Below are 20,831 nucleotides of genomic sequence, written 5' to 3' on the forward strand. Positions count from 1 at the left end.
TTGTGTGAAATACTTTCTAATATTGATTTTTATATTCCGGTTTAATTTCGTATGAATCACAACTAAAGCGGATTTGGTGGCGATACCCTTAGCAGCTATCTTGTATTGCCTTTTAAAGGTATTTTGCAATTAAAAACAGCTGTGATTCGGAAATGCTTTAATCAATGAATGTGTAAAAATGTAAACACCTCACACCCCAAGCCGCCTGTAATTGGTATAGGAGGAGTAGATCAGCAGATGGTTTTAATTAAATATTGGTTTTTTTCACTTTAATTTCTTTATTCAAAATGTTGGTTTTGGTTTACATCGAATTCGCATATGAGTATAAGATGACAATATTTAATCAGTTCAAGTGAGAATCACGTGGTCTTAAAGGGTCTCAAGAGGTCTATTTCTGTCTATAAAAACCTCACGATATATTTTGCTGTCTATTAATGTCATCATGAGATCTTCTGTTGTGTATAGAAGACCTCAACAGGTCTTCTGTTGTCTATAGATATCTCAAGAGGTCTCCTATTGTCTGCAATAATCGGAAAAGGTCTTCTGTTGTCTGTAGAAGATATCAAGTGGTCTTCTGTTGTCTAAAGAAGTCCACAAGAGGTCTTCTGTTGTCTGTAGATGTCCTCAAAAGGTCCTCTTTTGTCTGTAGAAGATCTTAGGAGGTCGTCTGTTGTCTATAGAAGTCCTTAAGAGGTCGTCTGTTGTCTATAGAAGTGCTCAAGAGGTCTTCTGTTGTCTGTAGAAGTCCTCAAGAGGTCTTATGTTGTCTGTAGATCTCAAGAGGTCGTCTGTTGTCTATAGAAGTCCTCAAGAGGTCTTCTGTTGTCTATAGAAGATCCCTGTTTTCTAAAGGAGCCCTCAAGAGGTATTCTGTCGTCTATTGAAGTACTCAAGAGGTATTCTGTCGTCTATAGAAGTCCTCAAGAGGTCTTCTGTTGTCAATAGAAGTCCTCAAGAGGTCTTCTGTTGTCTATAGAAGTCCTCAAGAGGTCTTGTGTTGTCTGTAGATCTCAGGAGGTCGTCTGTTGTCAATAGAAGTCCTCAGGAGGTCTTCTGTTGTCTATAGAAGTCCTCAAGAGGTCTTGTGTTGTCTGTAGATCTCAAGAGGTCGTCTGTTGTCTATAGAAGTCCTCAAGAGGTCGTCTGTTGTCAATAGAAGTCCTCAAGAGGTCTTCTGTTGCCTATAGAAGTCCTCAAGAGGTCTTCTGTTGTCTAAAGAACATCTCTGTTTTCTATATAAGACCTCAAAACGTCTTCTGTTGTCTATAGAAGTCCTTAAGTGGTCTTATGTTGTCTATAGAAGTAATCAAAAGGTTTTCTGTTGTCTATAGAAGTCCTCAAGAAGTCTTATGTTATCTATAGAAGTCCTCAGGAGGTCTTATGTTGTCTGTAGATCTCAAAAGGTCGTCTGTTGTCTATAGAAGCCCTCAAGTGGTCTTATGTTGTCTATAAAAGTCCTCAAGAGGTCTTCTGTTGTCTATAGAAGTCCTCAAGAGGTCTTATGTTTTCTGTAGATCTCACGACGTCGTCTGTTGTGTATAGAAGTTCTCAAGTGGTCTTCTATTGTCTATAGATGTTCTCAAGAGGTCCTCTGTTATCTGTAGAAGATCTTAGAAGGTTGTCTGTTGTCTATAGAAGTCCTCAAGAGGTGTCTATAGAAGACCTCAAGAGATCTTCTGTTGTCTATAGGAGACCTCAGGATGCCTTCTGTTGTCTATAGGAGACCCCAAGAAGTCTGCTGTTGTCTATAAAAGACCTCAAGAGGACGTTTGCTGTTTATAGAAGACTTCTAGAGGTCTTATGTTGTCTATAGAAGACCTCAAGAGATCTTCTGTTGTCTATATAAGTCCTCAAGATCACCTCAGGAGGTCTTCTGTTGTCTATAGCTTAAGAGGATTTCTCTGTCTGTAGAAGTCCTCAAGATGTATTCTTTTGTCTATTGAAGACCTCAAGTGGTCTTCTGTTGTCTATAGAAGGCCTTAAAAAGTTTTCTGTTGTATATAGAAGTCCTCAAGATATGTCTATATGTCTAACGAAGACCTGAAGAAGTCTGCTATTGTCTATAAAAGAAGAGAGCAAGAGTACTTTTGCTGTATATAGAAGTCCTTAAGAGGTCGTCTGTTGTCTATAGAAGACCTCAAGAAGTCTGCTGTTGTCTCAAGAAAACGTTTGGTGTTTTTAAAAGACCTCAATAGATCTCCTGTTATTTATAGAAGACCTGAAGAGGTCTTCTGTTGCCTATAGAATACCTCAAGAGGTTTACAGTTGCCTATATGAAGTCTGCTATTGTCTATAAAAGAAGAGATCAAGAGGACTTTTGCTGTATATAGAAGTCCTTAAGAGGTCGTCTGTTGTCTATAGGAGACCTCAAGGGGCCTGTTGCCTATAGAAGACCTCAAGAAGTCTGCTGTTATCTATAAAAGAAGACCTCAAGAGGACGTTTGCTGTCTATAGAAGACCTCAAGAGATCTTCTGTTGTCTATAGGAGACCTCAAGGGGCCTCTTGTCTATAGAAGACCTCAAGAAGTCTGCTGTTGTCTCAAGAGAACGTTTGGTGTTTATAGAAGACCTCAATAGATATCCTGTTATCTATAGAAAACCTGAAGAGGTCTTCTGTTGCCTATAGAATACCTCAAGAGGTTTACAGTTGCCTATAGGAAGACCTTAAAAAGTCTTCTATTGTCTATAGAAAACTGCAAGAAGTCTTCTGTTACTTATAGGAGAACTAAAGAGGTCTTCTGTAGTCTATAGAATATCTGAAGGAATCTTCTTTGTCTATAGAAGACCTCAAGAGATCTTCTGTTGTGTCCCCCCCCTTCTCTCATAAACAAACTAGGAAATATAGCAGCAATGATTCGGTTAAATTTTTGGAAAAAAAGACAAAGTGGCCTTGTAATACCATGGCGGCCTAACTTCTGCCGAAAAAGAAAAATATATTGATTTTTTTTTCTTCCATTTCCAACAAAAGAATTCCAATTATATTGTTGTTGTTCTCGTCCTCGTTGTTGTTGGAAATTGTGTTCCACTCGGTTACTGTCAGTAATGCAGCACAATAACAGCGCCGTTGCCTTGTGAGGCTGTTGCCTGACAGCCTGCAAAGTACTGCAGCAGTTCGTTCTGGGTGACAATGTAAAATGCACGACTTTGTAATCAACCAAGCAGAACCATAGTTGCAAAAAATATTGCCGTCGTCATCATTCTCCCCATCATTATCATCATCAATCATGATGACTGTCATCATTATTTTTATTTTCCCCCATTCTCTTGTGATGTTCGTCACCCTTTTTCCTTTTAGGTGGATGTGGATGTTGTGCGACATAAAAGTTGGCACAACCGAATCTATTTTTGCCTGTTTCTCTGTGTATTTGTATACCTGTATATGTTGTCCATATGTGTGTATGTGTATCGATGAATGTTTCATTTGTTCTCATTGTCTGGCATCCTACTCTTGAGGTCCTCACTAGGATGTTTGGATACATTTGTTTGTGTTTTTATGTATGTATATGTGCCTGGTGTTGTAGTCAAGTCAGTTCCCCTTCTGGAGAAGAATCACATCCAAAAAAGAATAATGAATGCATTCACAAAATATTGCAGCTTAATTTGTTGCCCATTGTTCTATAACTGACATTTGTGTTTTGTATTTTCACGTACATTCATATATTTGTGGCATTCATTTGTTTTTTTTTTTCATCTCTCATTTTATACACCAGTGTTGCCACCTTCACCACCATTGCAATCATCATCACGGCATAACTTTGTGTTTGGGTGAAAGAAAAACTTTTTCTTCTTTTTAACTTTTTTTACAAAAAAGTTGGAATATTTACAAAGTTTTTTTCTTGTTCTTTATTTCTTTTATCCCCCTTTTTTCTCAACACCATCCACATGATTCTTTTTCTTCAAATGGTACAAAATAAAACACTTGTTGATTACTGAATTGCTTACGCGGTCGGTCTCTCCATGATGATGATGATTATGAATGGTGATGCATGCCTCTCACGAAATGTAATCTCCTCCTCCACTCTCTGTCTCTATATATAGAATGATTCTAGAGTTGTAGACTTTAGCAGTAGTAGTACTAGTGGTAGCAATAGGGATCACAAGGATCAAAATAATACTACCCTAATAACACAACAAACACCATCACAACAACATCCAACAGAAAATGAAACTGGAAAACAAACGCTACAACAACATGTGGAACCACAACAATCTATTTCCATTAAAAGCTCTACTACAACCACCACCACCACCTCCAACAATAATAATATTCTTACTACCATTATTGCCTCAACTATGAATCCCGCTCCCTCTAATACTAATGATCCATCATCCCAACCACAACAACACCAACAACCATATATTGATCTTCATCGTTGTTATCCTCCTCCTCCACAGAATAATATGGTAGTGCGTACTCCTGGTAAACCGGAAGCTAAACCACGTGGTCGTATGACAGCCTATGCCTACTTTGTACAGACATGCCGCGAAGAACACAAGAAAAAACATCCCGATGAGACGGTTATATTTGCTGAATTCTCCAGAAAGTGTGCTGAAAGATGGAAGGTAAGTCCAAAATGATTTTTTGACATTATTTTAGAAAATAAGGCGCCTTAGGTGCGAATTTTAATGGGGTCCTTAAAGAAAGGGGATAACTTATCTTAAAAAACAGTGTCGGCCAAAACTAAAGCCCCCCTCAGTACATTTTTTAAAATTATATATATTTTTTTTATTTTTCTTTTTGTTTATTTATATGTTTATTATTGAAAACACCAATGAACGGAAACAAACAAAACGATTCCCGTACCAATCACACAAAGCCACAAACTTTTCAGCTTCTCTGAATCGTTTCATTCTCACAACCAAAACAAAAACACAAACTTTTCAATGTAAAAAGATAGAAACCGTACGATTGCTGTATTGTATCTTCGGCTATGCTTTGCCGAGTTGTTTCATTCACCACCGAAACAAAAAGTATTTTTGGGAAACGTTTCCCGTGCATATTGTCAATGACACACTCAGACACACGCACATGTGATTGCTTAACAACCCTATAAGTTAGCATCAGCAAGCATACCACAGTGAATTTTATCAACCACCCAACGTTTTTGATTTATTCACATTTGTTTAGTACTATTCCGTTTTCTATCTGCTCTTGTGGAGTTGAGTACTTTTCGCTTTTCGTTTTGTTTGCACTCACGAATGTAATCAAAACAAAACTAAAAAGCGAGCTCGGCCAACGTGGGTTATGTTTCGTTTTGTATTGTTCCTATGGAAAATACGAAACGAAACGATTGGAAATGTTGTTTAAAGTATTTTTACGTACGCTGGAAAACACAAACATAAGGAACAAAGGAATTTAATAAACGAAAGTTAAAATTCAAAAAGCATTGTACATCGCAAATATAAGCGGACTTTGTTCCTTATGTTTGGACTATAACTTATTTTTAAGATATTAATATTTTTATACCCTCAGCCTTTAGGCTAAAGAGGGTATTACACTTTGATACGACCAAAAATGTGCCTCATCGAAATAATGGTTTTAGACCCCAAGTATGTTTGTACGATATCCGTTTCAGACAATTTTGAGTAGATCTAGCAATGTCCGTCCGTCTGTCCGTCTGTCTGGCTGGTGCGCACGATAACTCTCGAACGGATCAATCGATTCGGTTTAAATTTTGGGTATCGAAATACTTTGTCCAGATTCGATTTAAGTTCGAAGATGGGCCATGTAGGTCCACTCCTTCAGGTACCTCCCCCACAAATGTTCAAAAATTGTCGCAAAAATTGTGCGCAAGATAACTCTTGTAGCGAATAACCGATTTGGTCCATACTTTGCACATCGTGTATTTTCTGCCAAACTTAGATGAGGTTCCAATATGGACTCAATCGGTCCACCCCTTCGGGTACCTTCTACACAAAATTTCGGAAAAGTTCAGTTTAGGACCTGGTCTCGAATCGCTTTGATTTTTGTTTACGCAAGTTGTATTCGCCGTCCTCTATACGACGCTGCAAGTTTCATTAGGGGCAAGTCCATACTTCCTGAGAAAATAGCCTGAAAGTTACAGAAAACCCTATGACACCGTGTGTAGTGGTTGGAGCGCAAGATAACTCTCGAACGGATCTGCCGATTCGGTCCAAAATTTGACTTTTGTAATATTTTGTCTAAACTTAGTTCCAAGTTCAAAGATGGATTATATCGGTCCACTCCTTCCGGTACCTCCCCCACAAAAGTTCGAAAATGTTCGGAAAATTTGTGCGTACGATAACCCTTGAAGGGAGTAACCGATTTGGTCCATACTTTGCACATTATGAAATTTCTACCAGACTTAGATGAGTTTCCAATATGGACTCAATCGGCAAACTCCTTCGAGTACCTCCCACACAAAATTTCGGAAAAGTTCAGTTTAGGACCTGCTCTCGAAACGCCTTGCTTTTTGTTGTAACATCTTGTATTCACTGTCTCCTCTACGAAGGTACAGGTTTCCTCAGGCGCAAGTCCGTCCATACTTCCTGAAAAAATAGCCTGAAAGTTGAAAAACAAACCCTATGACACCATGTTTATGGGTGGAAGCGCAAGATAATTCTCGAACGGATATGCCGATTCCGGCCAAAATTTAGCCTTCGTAATATTGTTTCCAAACGAACTTTAAGTTGTAGATAAGCCATAAAAATATTCGGAAATATTGTGCGCACGATAACTCTTGATGGGAGTGACCGATTTGGTCCATACTTTACACATTCTCATAATATCTACCAGATATAGATCAGTTTCGAATATGGACTATATTTGTCCACTCCATCCCGTACCTCCCATACAAAATTTTGGATAAGTTCACTTTAAGACCTGCTATATTTTTGTTGAAGCAACTTACATTCGCTGCCTCAATTGCGATGGTAAAAGTTGTTTTAGGGGCAAGTCCATACTTCTGGAGAAAACAGCCCGAAGGGTGTGAAAACCCCCTATGGCACCCCCAAGGGTGCCATTCCATTTAAGTGCCTTTTCCGCAAAATTTTTAACTTTAATCCTAATCAACATTTTTGTCGGTTCATACGACCAAAATTTTGAAACCCCCTAAATACATAAGTTTTTTGTGAAAAAGGTGTTTCAATTTGCAAAGGCTGAGGGTATATCTCTGTCGGCAAAGCCGACTGATACTTTTTTACTTGTTATATGTAACTTGGAGTAGTTCAATTTGCAATTTAATTATAATCGGCCCTGGGGTTTGAAATTGCATTCACTGAAAGAAATAAATATAAATGGTATCTCAAACAAGGGTACAAGCGCCAGATTGCTACCTTCCCAAAGATAGCCAATGTCATTAACTGTTTTAATAAGGAAATCTGCCGATTCCTTGTTTTCACAGCTAATTGCCTTGACTCCCTTGTAAAGAGCAGACTGGCCCAACCGCACATTTGCCTGTTCAACCACGTCCGAGATCAGGATGTCCCGAAGACGACCCTCAACTAGCAACCAATGACGGTCACTGATACGCCCATTGGGATCAGTCCTGTCTATGATCGCCAGCCGGATCTCACCTGGGACAATCCGTCGAGCAGCTATGTCATCCTGCTTCGGGTTTGACGAGCAAGGAGTCTACAGAGCTGCAGGCTTCGCGTTGTCCTTACTCCCCTTCGCGGACGAGCAGGGAATCTCCAGACCACTAGATCCTGAATTTTCCCTATTCGTCTTCACAGACGAGCTTGGACCAGAACACCAGTTTCCGCGGTGTCCCTACTCGCCTTTGTGGACGAGCAGGGAGTCTGCAGAGCACTAGGTTTTACCTTATCCTCACTCGCCTTTACAGATGAGCACGTAGTCTGCAGAGCACTATGTTCCGCGGTATCCTTACTCGCCTTTCCAGAGGGGGGGTTTACGTCGAGTAATTTCTCCATCTAATGAATTTTGTTTCAAGCGACGGCTGATCCCTAATCCCTGTGAGACATGAATCGTATTTACTCAACATAACGAATTATCAGATGGAGTAGTTTTTCTCGGCTTGTCAGAAGTTCCATGATTTTTTAAATAATGGATTGATTGCATTATTACTTTTTCCAAGTTGAAAATTCGATAGACCTCTGCAACATTTCGGTGTTTTTCGAAGCAGCTGTTTCTTCTTACTCATTTCCCTTCAAAAGTAAACTTACCCACCCTAATATACATTATTACACAAAATATAGTTTAGATAGACACACTTTCCTACACACCTCACTGAGAATTTCCCAAGAACCTTAATATTTTCGCTACGCTTTGTTGCATATTTTGGGTTTTGCGGATGCGGCAACACATACAAAATGTATGTGTTCGTGTGTGTGTGTAGTTTGTATGTTGTATTATGTCTTCTTGGTACATTTAGCAAGAAACATTGCAATCCCATCCAACCAAACGACCGACCAAGCAACTTAGTCAGCCAAGCAAAACTAACGTTTCGCAGTCTTTCGGTTCTTCATTATGATAACCCCTCGTCTCGCTCTCTTTCTCTCTCTCCCCTTTCTTCCTCCATTCACTATTGAATTCGCCTGTCGTGGCAGTAATTTGGCACTTTATAAATTGCTTTTTATCTAAGATGACGTTATAGACGTCTCGTCCGTTATTGTTTTACCTATTATTTATAAAGGAAAAAAATGTCAAGAAACACTCTGCCCAATGTTCCATGTGAAGAATATTGGTTCAAAATAAATTGGTTTTGAAAATGATAGAGGGAAGGGAATATGGAAGCGCGTTGTTGAACGTGATGTTTGAACGACACCTGTATAAGTTTTTATATTAATCCAAATATCAGGGATAAAATATCTAGAAACATGGTAAGAGTATGTAACTTATACAAATATCAATGATAAGTTAGCCAAAGACCTTAGACGATGAATCTGATTATCCAAATAACACGAATTAAGTATCTGTCATCAGAAACTGGATAGTTGATAAAATAACCAAAGAATTTAGTCTGTAGAAGACCTCAGCAAGTCTTCTGTGTTCTATAGAAGACCTCACGAAGCCTTCTGTGGAATATTGATGACCTCAAGAGTTGTTGTGTTCTCTATAACAGATCTCAAGACGTCTTCGGTTGTCTATAAAAGACTTCAAGAGTCATTATGTTGTCTATAGAAGACCTCAAGAGGTCTTCTTTTGCCTATAGAAGACCTCAATAGGTTATTTGTCTATCGAATAACTCAATAGGTCTTCTGTTGTCTGTAGAAGACTTCCAGACTCTATGGAAGACCTCAAGAGGTCCTCCGTTGTTAACATAAGACTTCTGTTGTCTATATAACACGTTAAGAAGTCTTCTGTGGTCTATAGAAGTCCTCAAGAGGTATTCTGTGGTCTATAGAACACCTTTAGAAGTCTTCTGTGGTCTATAGAAGACCTCAAGAGGTCTTCTTTTTCTATAGACGAACTCAATAGGTGTTCTTTTTGCTATAGAAGAACTCATGAGGTTTTCTGTTGGCTTAAGAAGATCTCAAGAGGTCCTCTTTTGTCTATAGAAGAACTCAAGAGATCCCCTTTTGTCTGTAGAAAACCTCGTAAGGTCTGTAGAAGACCTCAGGAGGTCTACTTTTTGCTATAGAAGAACTTAAGAGGTCTTCTGTTGTTTTTGGAAGATCTCAAGAGGTCTTCTGTCTATGGAAGACATCAAGAGGTCTTCTTTTGACCTCGAGAAGTCTTCTTTTGTCTATAAAGGTCTTCAAGAAGTCTTCTTTTGTCTCTTGAAGACCTCAAGATGACTTCTTTTTCTAGAGAAGACCTCACAAGGTCTTCTGCTGTCTACCGAAAATCTCAGGAGGTCATCTTTTGTCTGTGGATCTTCTTTTGTTTATAAACGACCTCCCGATCTCTTCTGATTTCAATAGAAGATCTCAAGAGTTCTTCTCTTTCCTATAGAAGTCCTCCAGTGGTCTTCTGTTGCCTATAGAAGGCCTCAAGAGATGTTATGTCGTCTATAGAACACCTTCAGAGGTCTTCTGTGGTCTATAGAAAATCTCAAGTAGTCTTCTTTTTTCTATGAAAGACTTCGTAAGGTCTTCTATAGAATACCTCAAGTGGACTACAGAAGACCACAGAAGTTCGCTTTTTCCTATAGAAGACCCTAGAGGTCTTCTGTTGTCTATAGGAGACCTCACGACGTCTTCTTTTGTCTATAAAGGTCTTCAAGAAGTCTTCTTTTGTCTATTGAAGACCTCAAGATGTCTTCTTTTGTCTAGAGAAGACCTCACAAGGTCTTCAGTTAGCTATAGAAGACCTCTAGAGGTCCTCTGTTGGCTATAGCAGACCTCTTGAAGACTTCTCGACCTCAAGAGGTCCTCTGTTGGCAATAGAAGACCTTTAAAGGTCTTATGTTGGCTATAAAAGACCTCAAGAGGTCTTATCTGGACTATAGAAGACCTCAACAGGTCTCCTGTTGTCTATAAAAAACCACCAAAGACCTCCTGCTGTCTATGGAACACCTCAAGTAGTCTTCTTTTTTCTATTAAAGACTTCGTGAGGTCTTCTTTTGTCTATAGAAGACTTCAAGTGGTCTACAGAAGACCACAATAGGTCTTACTTTTTGCTATAGAAAACCTTGAGAAGTCTTCTGTTGTCTAAAGGAGACCTCAAGACGTCTTCTTTTGTCTACAAAAGTCTTCAAGAAGTCTTGTTTTGTCTATTGAAGGCCTCAAGAGGTGTTCTTTTGTCTAGAGAAGACCTCAGCGGTCTTCTGTTAGACCTCTAGAGGTCTTCTGTTGGCTATAGAAGACCTCTTGAAGACTTCTCGACCTCAAGAGGTATTCTTTTGGCAATATAAGACCTCAAGAGGTCTTCCGTTGTCAATAGAAAACCTCAAGAGGTCTTCCGTTGTCAATGGAAAACCTTCAAAGGCCTTCTGTTGTCTATAGAACACCTCAAGTAGTCTTCTTTTTCTATTAAAGTCTTCGTGAGGCCTTTTGTCTATAGAAGACCTCAAATGGTCTACAGAAGACCACAAAGGGCCTTTCTTTTTGCTATAGAAAACTTCGAGAGGTCTTTTGTTGTCTATAGGAGACCTCAAGACATCTTCTTTTATGTATAAAATTTTGCAAGAGGTCTTGTTTTGTCTATTGAAGACCTCAAGAGGTCTTCTTTTGTCTACAGAAGACATAACGAGGTCTCCTTTTGTTTACAAAAATTGAAAGTTATTGTTTATTGTGTGTGTTTTTTATGTTGCTTTATACTCATTCCTGCAGGGACAATGCGTTGTTATAAAAAGACCCACTTCAGAAACTGTGAAAACCTACAAACATTTATAAGTACAACGAAAAACAAATTGAAGAACTTTCACTCTTTTTTGCCACTCGTAAAACTTTGCTTTGTAACATCTTTGAATGTTGGAAATATTTCGCTTTATTTGTTTTTCTTTTCACGCTAGAAGTGGAAATTTGAGCACTTTGTGGGGTTCACGGACTGATAAAGTATTTAAAAAAACGACACCTTTATGAAAGATATTGTTATTATTTTATTACTTGAATGAGATTTATTCTACTAGGGTTCAAAGTAGTTATAGGGACTTTTTTTCTACCTGTCAAGCTCAAAATCAAGTTTCTCCCCCATTTTCCACCTTTAGCTATTCTTCAAATTTCAAGTCCAGTATCCCATATTTGATACACAACTACATTATGATACAGTCTCACTGCCCTTTACCCTTAACCCACATCATCCATCAATTTCCATCCAACCCAAAAACCGAAAAAATACAATTTTTCTTATTATTCCACTTTGGAGCTCCTCTCACTGTGAATAGTTCAGGCGTGATTAAATAAATTATGTTATTTCATGTGCTAGTCATGTGTCTGCGCGTGGTGGAGAATAACACGGGGCAAAGATGGCCAAAGTAATAGGGGTTGGTTGGTGGTGATGGTGGTGGTACATAAAACTCCTCTCTGATGTGGTTGAGGGTAAATGACATTGATGATAAAGAATGGCAAGTTTGAGCATGGCGAAAGGGACGGCGGGGATGCGGTGGTGAAAGGGAAGAGAAAAATTGCTTGGTGTCATATGGACTAGCTCTGGATGGCTGGCTGGTTGCTTGGTTGTTTGGTGCTTTAGTACAACCGGTTGTCGTCATTGATGATTATGATGCTATCGTAGGAAGGAAGTAAGGATGGGAAGGAGGGTTGTATGATTGCAGTCTGCAAGTTGTGCAAGCAATTTATTTAAACTGCTGATCTGCTGCTGGTCTGGTGCTGCTTTGTATTGGCATTTTTGTTGGCCCACAAGTAATCCAACAGATATGGTTGCCAGATTGGATTTGAGAAGTACTCCAAAAGCGGATCTGAATACAATGCTGAGTTGAGGCCGTCTCATAGGCCGTACGGAAGGCCTATGAGACGGACTCAACATTAAATTTCAGGCAGCCCGTATTGCTCTAAGGCTGGGGAATGGATGTATCCTAAAAGAAGCAAACTTTAAAAGTGGAGCCTCGAGGGAAATGTAGGAATTATATTTGGTGTCCACTATAGAAGATCTCAAGAAGTCTTCTGTTGTCTATAGAAGACCTTAAGATGTCTCCTGCAGTCTATAGAACACCTCAAGAATTTTCTTGTTGTTTAAAGAATATCTCAAGAGGTCTTCTCTTGTGTATAGAGGCCTTCTGTTGTCTATAGAGAACCTCAAGAGGCTTTCTGTGTTCTAGAAGAAGCCTCCTGTTGTCTATAGAAGACCTTTAAAGGTCTTCTGTTGTCTATAGAAGACTTCTGGGGGTCTTCTGTTTTCTATAGAACGCCTCAAGAGGTTTCCTGTTGTTTATAGAGGTCATCATTAGGTCTCCTGTTGTTTATAAAGACCTCAAGGTGTCTTCTGTTGTCTATAGACCAGCTCTGTAGATCTGTTGTCTATAGACCACCTCAAGAGGTCTTCAGTTGACTATATGTAAAGTAATTTAACTTATTCAATAATCCAAGGTATTATTTTCTATTTTTTTATTGCTGGCAGCTCTTGCAATTTTTCACAATATTTTAACCATAGTGTAGAATACAATAACCCCCCCTTCCTATGGTGGCTTTTCTTGCAAGCGCTTCCATGCGTTCGTTGTTGATTGGCACCGGCTGCCACTTTGTGCAGCGCCCTTCCACTAACTTCCCTTTAGAAGATTAAAACATACGATGTTATGTTTCATCGTCGTGTATGTATGTTTGAATGTTTTTCTTCTTCTTCTCTACACTATGTAAAGAATATTTTATATACAAACACAAGTTTACATACAGAAGGACAGCAGCAGGCAGACAGACAGGCAGGCAAGCAGCAGTAGTTCAGCAATCCATGTACTCTGTGCTTTTGCACTGTATGCCATTAGGATAGGAAACGAAAGCAAAGACGAAGAAGACGTAGTGGTGGTATATGTTCTAAAATGTATATGTGATGAAGGCAAAACGGCAGAGAAGAAGGATGGGGGCATGAGGAAAAAGGAAAAACATAAAATTTATTAAAAAATAGGGGGTTTTAGGGGCGTTAAATTAATTGGTATTCTCTTCTCTTGCATTGCTGCTTTCCTCCTCATTTGGCTTGGCAAACAATAAAAGTTCAACTTTAACTTGACCGACCTCAAGGTGATGAAAAAGAAATTTAAAGATTTTGATTAGAAGAAATTGGGAAAAAATTTATTGGAATTTGAGCGAATTGAATGGATTTAGCAAAAGGAGAGCTACTTGATGAGGCCTATGGATTACTCTGAAGTTGAAAGGGAAACGTTTTATGGCATAACATCAGTGGCTGTTTTCTATAGAAGACCCCAAGAGGTCTTCTGGTGTCTGTAGAAGATCTCGAGAGGTCTTCTGTTGCCTATAAAATACCCCTAGAGGTCTTGTGTAGTCTATAGCAGTCCTTAAGAAGTCTTCTGTTGTCTATAGAAGACCTCAGTAGGTCTTTTGTTTCCTATAGAAGGCCTCAAGAAGAATTTGGTTGCCAATAGCAGAACTCAAGAGGTCTTCTGTTGTCTATAAAATACCTCAAGAGGTTTTGTGTTGTCTATAGAAGACCCCAAGAGATCTTCTGTTGTCTATAGAAGTCCTCAAGGGTCTTCTCTTGACTATAGAAGACCTCAGTAGGTCTTTTGTTTCCTATAGAAGATCTCAAGAGGAATTTTGTTGCCAATAGCAGAACTCAAGAGGTCTTTTGTGGTCTATAGCAGTCCTCAAGAGCTCTTTTTTTGTCTATAATTACCTCAGGAGGTTTCGTGTTGTCTATAGAAGACCTCAGGAGGTTTTTTATTTCCCCAAGAGATCTTCTGTTGTCTATAGAAGTCCTCAAGAAGTCTTCTGTTGTCTATAGAAGACCTCAGGAGGTCTTCTGTTGTCCATAGCACAACTCAAGAGACATTCTATTATCAATAGACGACCTCAAGAGGACTATAGTAGTGCTCAAGAGGTCTTCTTTTGCATATAGTAGAACTCAAGAGGTCTTGTGTTTGACTATAAAATACCCCAAGAGGTCTTGTGTGTTCTATAGCAGTTCTCAAGAAATTTTCTGTTGTCTATAGAAGGCCTCAGGAGGTTTTTTGTTTCCTATAGAAGACCTCAAGAGATGTTTTGTTACTTATATCAGACCTCAAGAGGTCTTGTGTTGTCTATAGAAGGCATCAGGAGGTTTTTTACTTCCTATAGAAGACCGCAAGAGGTCTTCTGTTGTCTATAAAATACCTCAAGAGGTTTTGTGTTGTCTATAGAAGACCTCAGGAGGTTTTTTATTTCCCCAAGAGATCTTCTGTTGTCTATAGAAGTCCTCAAGAAATCTTCTGTTGTCTATAGGAGACCTCTGTAGGTCTTGTTTCCTATAGAAGATGTGAAGAGGAATTTTGTTGCCAATAGCAGAACTCAAGAGGTCTTTTGTGGTCTATAGCAGTCCTCAAGAGGTCTTCTGTTGTCTATAAAATACCTCAAGAGGTTGTGTGTTGTCTATAGAAGACCTCAGGAGGTTTTTTATTTCCTATGGAAGACCCCAAAAGATCTTCTGTTGTCTATAGAAGACCTCAAGAGGTCTTCTCTTGTCTATAGCAGAACTCAAGTGGTCTTCTTTTGTATACAGCAGAACTCAAGAGGTCTTCTGTGGTCTATAGAAGTCCTCAAGAAATTTTCTGTTGTCTATAGAAGGCCTCAGGAGGTTTTTTGTTTCCTATAGAATACCTCAAGAGATGTTTTGTTACTTATAGCAGAACTCAAGGGGTCTTGTGTTGAGTGCAGCAGACCTCAAGAGGTCTTGTGTTGTCTATAGAAGACCTCAGGAGGTTTTTTATTTCCTATAGAAGACCTCAAGAGATCTTCTGTTGTCTATAGAAGACCTCAATACGTATTTTTTTTAATAGAAGACCTCAAGATGTATTTTGTTGCCTATAGCCGAACTCAAGAGGTCTTCTGTTGTCTAAAGCAGAACTCAAGAGGTCTTCCGTTGCCTACAGCAGAACTAAAGAGGTCTTCTGTTGTCAATAAAATACCCCAAGAGGTCTTGTGTGGTCTATAGAAGTCCTTAAGAAGTCTTCTGTTTCTATAGAAGACCTCAGGAGGTCTTCTGTTGTCCATAGCAGAACTCAAGAGACCTTCTATTATCTATAGACGACCTCAAGAGGTCTTCTGTTGTCTTTAGAAGACCTAAAGAGGCCTTCTGTTGTCTATAGAAGCCCTCAAGACGTCTTTTGTTTTCAATAGAAGACCTGTAGAGGTCTTCTGTTGTCTATAGCAGAATTCGAGAGGTCTTCTTTTGCATATAGCAGAACTCAAGGGGTCTTGTGTTGAGTGCAGCAGACCTCAAGAGGTCTTGTGTTGTCTATAGAAGACCTCAGGAGGTTTTTTATTCCCTTTAGAAGACCTCAAGGGACCTTCTGTTGTCTATAACAGAACTCAAGAGGTCTTCTTTTGCCTACTATAGAAGACCTCAATAGGTCTTCTCTTGTCTATAGAAGAGCTCAAGAGGTTTTCTGTTGTCTGTGGAGGATCCAAGAGGTCCTCTGTTGTCTACAGTAGATATCAAAAGGTCTTCTGTTGTCTATAGAAGACCTCAGGAGGTATTTTGTTTCCTATAGGAAACCTCAAGAGTTCTTCTGTTACATATAGCAGAACTCAAGAGATATTCTGTTGTCTATAGAACACCTCAATGTAATGTTGGATACATTTCCTGAGTACTTTAGCCATATAAAACATCTCTAAACAAGTGACGTATTAAGACTCGGCTTTAAAAATTACGAAAATTAGAATTAGCTACCAACATTTATATTTTAAATATTTTGTTTGTTCGATTTATTTTTTTCAGACAATGGTTGACAAGGAGAAGAAACGCTTCCATGAAATGGCTGAAAAAGACAAGGCCCGCTATGAATTGGAAATGCAAAACTATGTGCCACCCAAGGGCACAGTTGTGGGTCGTTCCAAAAAGAAGAAACAAATGAAGGATCCCAATGCGCCGAAACGATCATTGTGAGTTCGTAGCAAACAATCTTAGACTTTTTTCTAATACTTTTTGAAATAGTTTTGAATTTTGTATAACAAAAAAATATTCATTTGGATATTGCTTTACTAATTCCACTTGGGTTTTGTTTTTGTTTCCTCTTTAGATCTGCCTTCTTCTGGTTCTGCAATGAAAAACGTAATGAGGTTAAAGCCCTCAATCCGGAATATGGTGTTGGCGATATTGCCAAAGAGCTGGGTCGTAAATGGGCCGATGTTGAACCTGAAGTTAAACAAAAATATGAATTAATGGCTGAAAAGGATAAGGCAAGATATGAAAGGGTAAGTTGCGAAGAAAAGCAAATTTAAAATTGTATCGTTGTTTCTAAATAAATTGTGGTTTGTTGCGAATTGCAGGAAATGACGGAATACAAGACAAGTGGGAAAATTGCCATGTCTGCCCCCTCCATGCAAGCCCAACAGCAAGCGGCGCAAAAGGCTGCCTTACTGGCTGTGGCTGCGGCCCAACAGGCCCAGCAACAACAACAACAACAGCAGCAACAGCAACAACAACAGCAAGCGGTACATCATGACGATCACGATGAAGATGATGCAGAGGGTGATGATGATGAAAATCAGTAGATTTAATATTTTTTAATATTATGCCCAAATGTTGCTTATGAGATAAACAAACAAAACAAAAAACCCAACAACATCCACAACAACAAATCAATCAACCAACCTACAACAACAACAAATATTATTCAAGACAATTAAAGAATAATTGCAAGCAAAAAAGTAACAAATTCCAGCATTCTTATTACTAAAACAAAAACTAATTCCACACTTCCATAACCAACACGTTACTTCTTTCCTAAGCCAGTTCAGAAACCCTACCCCATCCCCCAAAGACAATTATTTTTATTTTTGTAAATTTTTCACTTGTTTTATTTTTGAAATCTAACAACCACTCCCATCCCCCCAACAAACACAAGACCAATCAATCACCCCACAACAATGCCACTTTTTCTCTCACATTTCAGTAGATTTTTAGAAACCACAAAAACAACAACAACCACAACACAGGGTAACAATTTTTTCGTTCTTTGGAAATTTGAACAAAAAATTTAATTTTTAAAATATTTTTCGTTTCAATTTCTTTCATATCCGTTTAAAAGTAATATATGTATGTACCACAAGTATGTATGTGTAAAGATTGAACTCTCCAACTTGTTACCCTGTGCTCTGCTTATTGACTTGTAACAAAAACAAAAAGACCATTTTTTGACCATCATCAACATTTTTTCATATGCAAAACAGAAGAAAGAAAATGCAACTTTTTGTTTTCTTTTGTTTTATTTTTTTACTAATTATACGCTTTAATTTTTGTGAAACTCAAGAAGAAGAAGAAGAAAAGATGATGAAAAAATGAAAAATTACTGTGTAATTTTTATTTTTAAAGAAACAAAACAAGTTTTTTTTTGCAAATTTTCCAAGATTAGTAACTGAGTTATATAAATATTTTATTTAGAAGATAAACTGAAAACAACTCCTAACCTAAATCGATAAAACAAAAACAAACATTTAAATTTAAAATCTAAAACATTTTTTAGGTTACTCAACAAAAAAAAAAAATCATCATATACTCTCCGACCCAACGGCATACATATTAACATTATGATATATATATTGTTTAAATTGAACTATACTACTACATACATATATATATAAATATTGTAAAGTGAACTTTTTTTTATAGAAAACAAGATTAAAACGAAAAACGATATGGCGTTTTTATTTCAACACAAATTTTGTAACGTATCCAAATTTTGTAATGCTTTCGGTTGCGAGTAAAACAAGTGAGAAGAAGAGGGAGAGAGAAGAGATATGGATAGAGGGTACTTCTTTGTTGAGAGTTTCATGAGAAACTTCAAACTCCCAAAAGTGAGTTTTTATCTAGATTGTTTAACTTTAGAAGGGCTTAATTTTTGGACAAAAAAAGGAGAGAAACAAATCAGATGATCATCTTACAATGTACACACATGAACAGTTCTGAAAGGTATCCTTTTTACCGATGTCTTCAATTGGCTAAAAAGACAAAGCCACCCGCTATCAGTTTGAAATACAAAACTATGTCCCACCTCACAGTTGTCGGTCGTTCCAAAAAAAGTAACAAGCGAAGAATATCAATGCGCCGAAACGATCATTGTGAGTTCATAGCAAACAATGTGCCTGTTCCAAAACCTGCAAGAATCTACAAATTTTTACTACGATAACAAATTTTCCTTAAAAATTAGCGGATTCTTGCAGTTCTGGAACAGACCAAACAATTGACATCACTTCCATCACTTTTTGAACTTGTTTTGAATAGTATATCAACAAATGTTGAATTGGGTCACGCTTTCCAATTTCATATTCTTTAGATTTCCCTTCTTCTGGCTCTGCTATGAAAAACGTAATTAGGTAAAAGTACCTTTGTACCTCTTTTTTCAGAGTGTTATGTCCCCTACCGCGTCATACGTTACTAGACTCATTTTTGTATGCCGTTCTAGCTTTCGCAGCTTCATCGTTCATTCTGAAGTCAAAGTTATTATTGGTATAGCCGGTGTTTCGTACGATGACGATATTCATCGCCAATGAAGATTGACCCCGTAGATCTTTTGATGTATATTAGGTCATTGACTACGTCATAATATTAATTTTTAAATTTCCTTGTTGATTCCAGTACATTGGACGTCTTGAGTGTTGACACCATATAGCTGGTTTTATCAGCGACAACACATCAACTTTAGCAGACTCCTCTTTCTCGAATTTTCCAAAGGCATATGTTATTGTTGAATGAGACTGTGGTGCATTCTCATTCAAATTCTCTACATGTAGTTAGTGTTTTAAGATACGCCGTTCGGACTCAGCTATAGAAAGTAGATTCCATATGATTGAGCTAATCAGCATTTGCGGATATCTCTATATTTAGGTCAACCGCCACAAGGCCGATCTAGTAGTCTGCATACGCGAGTGTTTTGCTATTTAAATTCATTTTTTACATCTAGCACAACCTTCACCTACCTGTCTCTTTGTCTAAAACCTACTTAGGTACAGAACTGTTCGTAGATATTATTTTCTATTTGAAATTAAAGACCGCGTGTCAGTTAATGTAATCTTGCAAGGCTCTATGAGCTTTGCGGACAAGTCTGATTTATAGTCGACAAAAAGATGGTAAGTATAGATCGGCTTCTCTTAAGTCTTCTCCAGAATTTGACGTAATATTAAGTTCTGGGAAAATGAAAACAATGACAATGATGTTTGCGGAAGCTACCAAGAGGAGTAAAAATTAAAATGATCTTGGCAAAAGTCTCAAGACCCAGTTAGTAACTTGGGATGCCGACTTTTGTATGATCGGACCATAAAATACTACTTTGGTTTCATATTTTAGAGTATTTTGCCAGAAGACTTTTTCAAACAATTTGGCTGGCTTAGTAGTCGTTCTTGTTATTTTTCAGCTGGCCTGGGGTTTGTTGTGCGGTATACATTCAATACTAACTTCTGAGATTAGTTCAGGGTCTCAAGACCCAGTTAGTAACTTGGGATGCCGACTTTTGTATGATCGGACCATAAAATACTACTTTGGTTTCATATTTTAGAGTATTTTGCCAGAAGACTTTTTCAAACAATTTGGCTGGCTTAGTAGTCGGTCTTGTTATTTTTCAGCTGGCATGGGGTTTGTTGTGCGGTATACATTCAATACTAACTTCTGAGATTAGTTCAGTTGCTTCTTTATCATCTCTACTAGCGGAAACCAATAGCTTGGAAATGTGGTCTCTGTATCTGTTACCATATAACTGTGGTCAATCTATAGAAGGATAAGCCGAGCAAACAGTAGTTTGGTGTTACTTTTTTACTTAGAATTGTTGATCTTCATTTTGATGATTTCCCGGGGTTACAAATTGTAATAAAATCAATTTTAAATAGAAGACAGAGAAGAAATTTGAAACATATAGCGTACTTTCCAGTTGGTCGAGAAGTTCCCTACTTTGGTCATCTAAGCTACTCTCTTAACGTGTTAGGTCGCACGTCCATAATTTCGGTCAGTGGTTTGCATCAATCTTGTCTTTATCGTTGTCAAAAGAGATCATCGTTGTCCAAGAGAACATCAGATGACGATCTATTGTATTACTAATGTTTAATGCACTTATATCAAGTACAATTGTACGTAGGTTTAAGGCGTCACACCTAATACAGCCAGATTACAATAGCTCGATATTGACTACATACGGCTCTTCGTTACACCAACGCTTGTCGCCGGTACTGGTTTATTTAAACTCTGCACCGTAAGTTTTTTTCCTCTTATTTTTCTTCCCCATCGTAGTTGTTTATTTTAGGGAAATACAACGATCAATTTTTAGTCCACGGAGATCTAAAGATCGGCAGTATACAGAGGAAAAGGAAGAGCA

The 20,831-nt window shown here is 38.1% G+C and overlaps 1 protein-coding gene across 32 annotated transcripts in view; it reads left to right on the forward strand.

Annotated features, from left to right (window-relative positions):
- LOC141399667 (high mobility group protein DSP1-like) overlaps window positions 1–18,161 on the forward strand; it is an 87,683-nt gene extending 69,522 nt beyond the window's left edge. For 20 of the 32 annotated variants that reach the window (XM_073978834.1, XM_073978829.1, XM_073978830.1 and 17 more), the window contains 4 exons: window positions 4,396–4,563; window positions 16,247–16,410; window positions 16,548–16,722; window positions 16,798–18,161. In XM_073978834.1, the coding sequence (XP_073834935.1) occupies window positions 4,396–4,563; window positions 16,247–16,410; window positions 16,548–16,722; window positions 16,798–17,022 (732 nt within the window). In that variant the 3' untranslated portion in view covers window positions 17,023–18,161. Of the gene's footprint in view, window positions 1–4,038; window positions 4,564–16,246; window positions 16,411–16,547; window positions 16,723–16,797 lie in introns of all 32 variants that reach the window. The other 12 variants (XM_073978809.1, XM_073978813.1, XM_073978811.1 and 9 more) reach the window with 1 other exon arrangement.
- Window positions 18,162–20,831: the final 2,670 nt, after the last annotated feature.

Source organism: Musca autumnalis, unplaced genomic scaffold, assembly GCF_047663935.1.
Source record: "Musca autumnalis isolate F117 unplaced genomic scaffold, ASM4766393v1 scaffold_3, whole genome shotgun sequence".
Lineage (NCBI taxonomy): Eukaryota > Metazoa > Arthropoda > Insecta > Diptera > Muscidae > Musca > Musca autumnalis.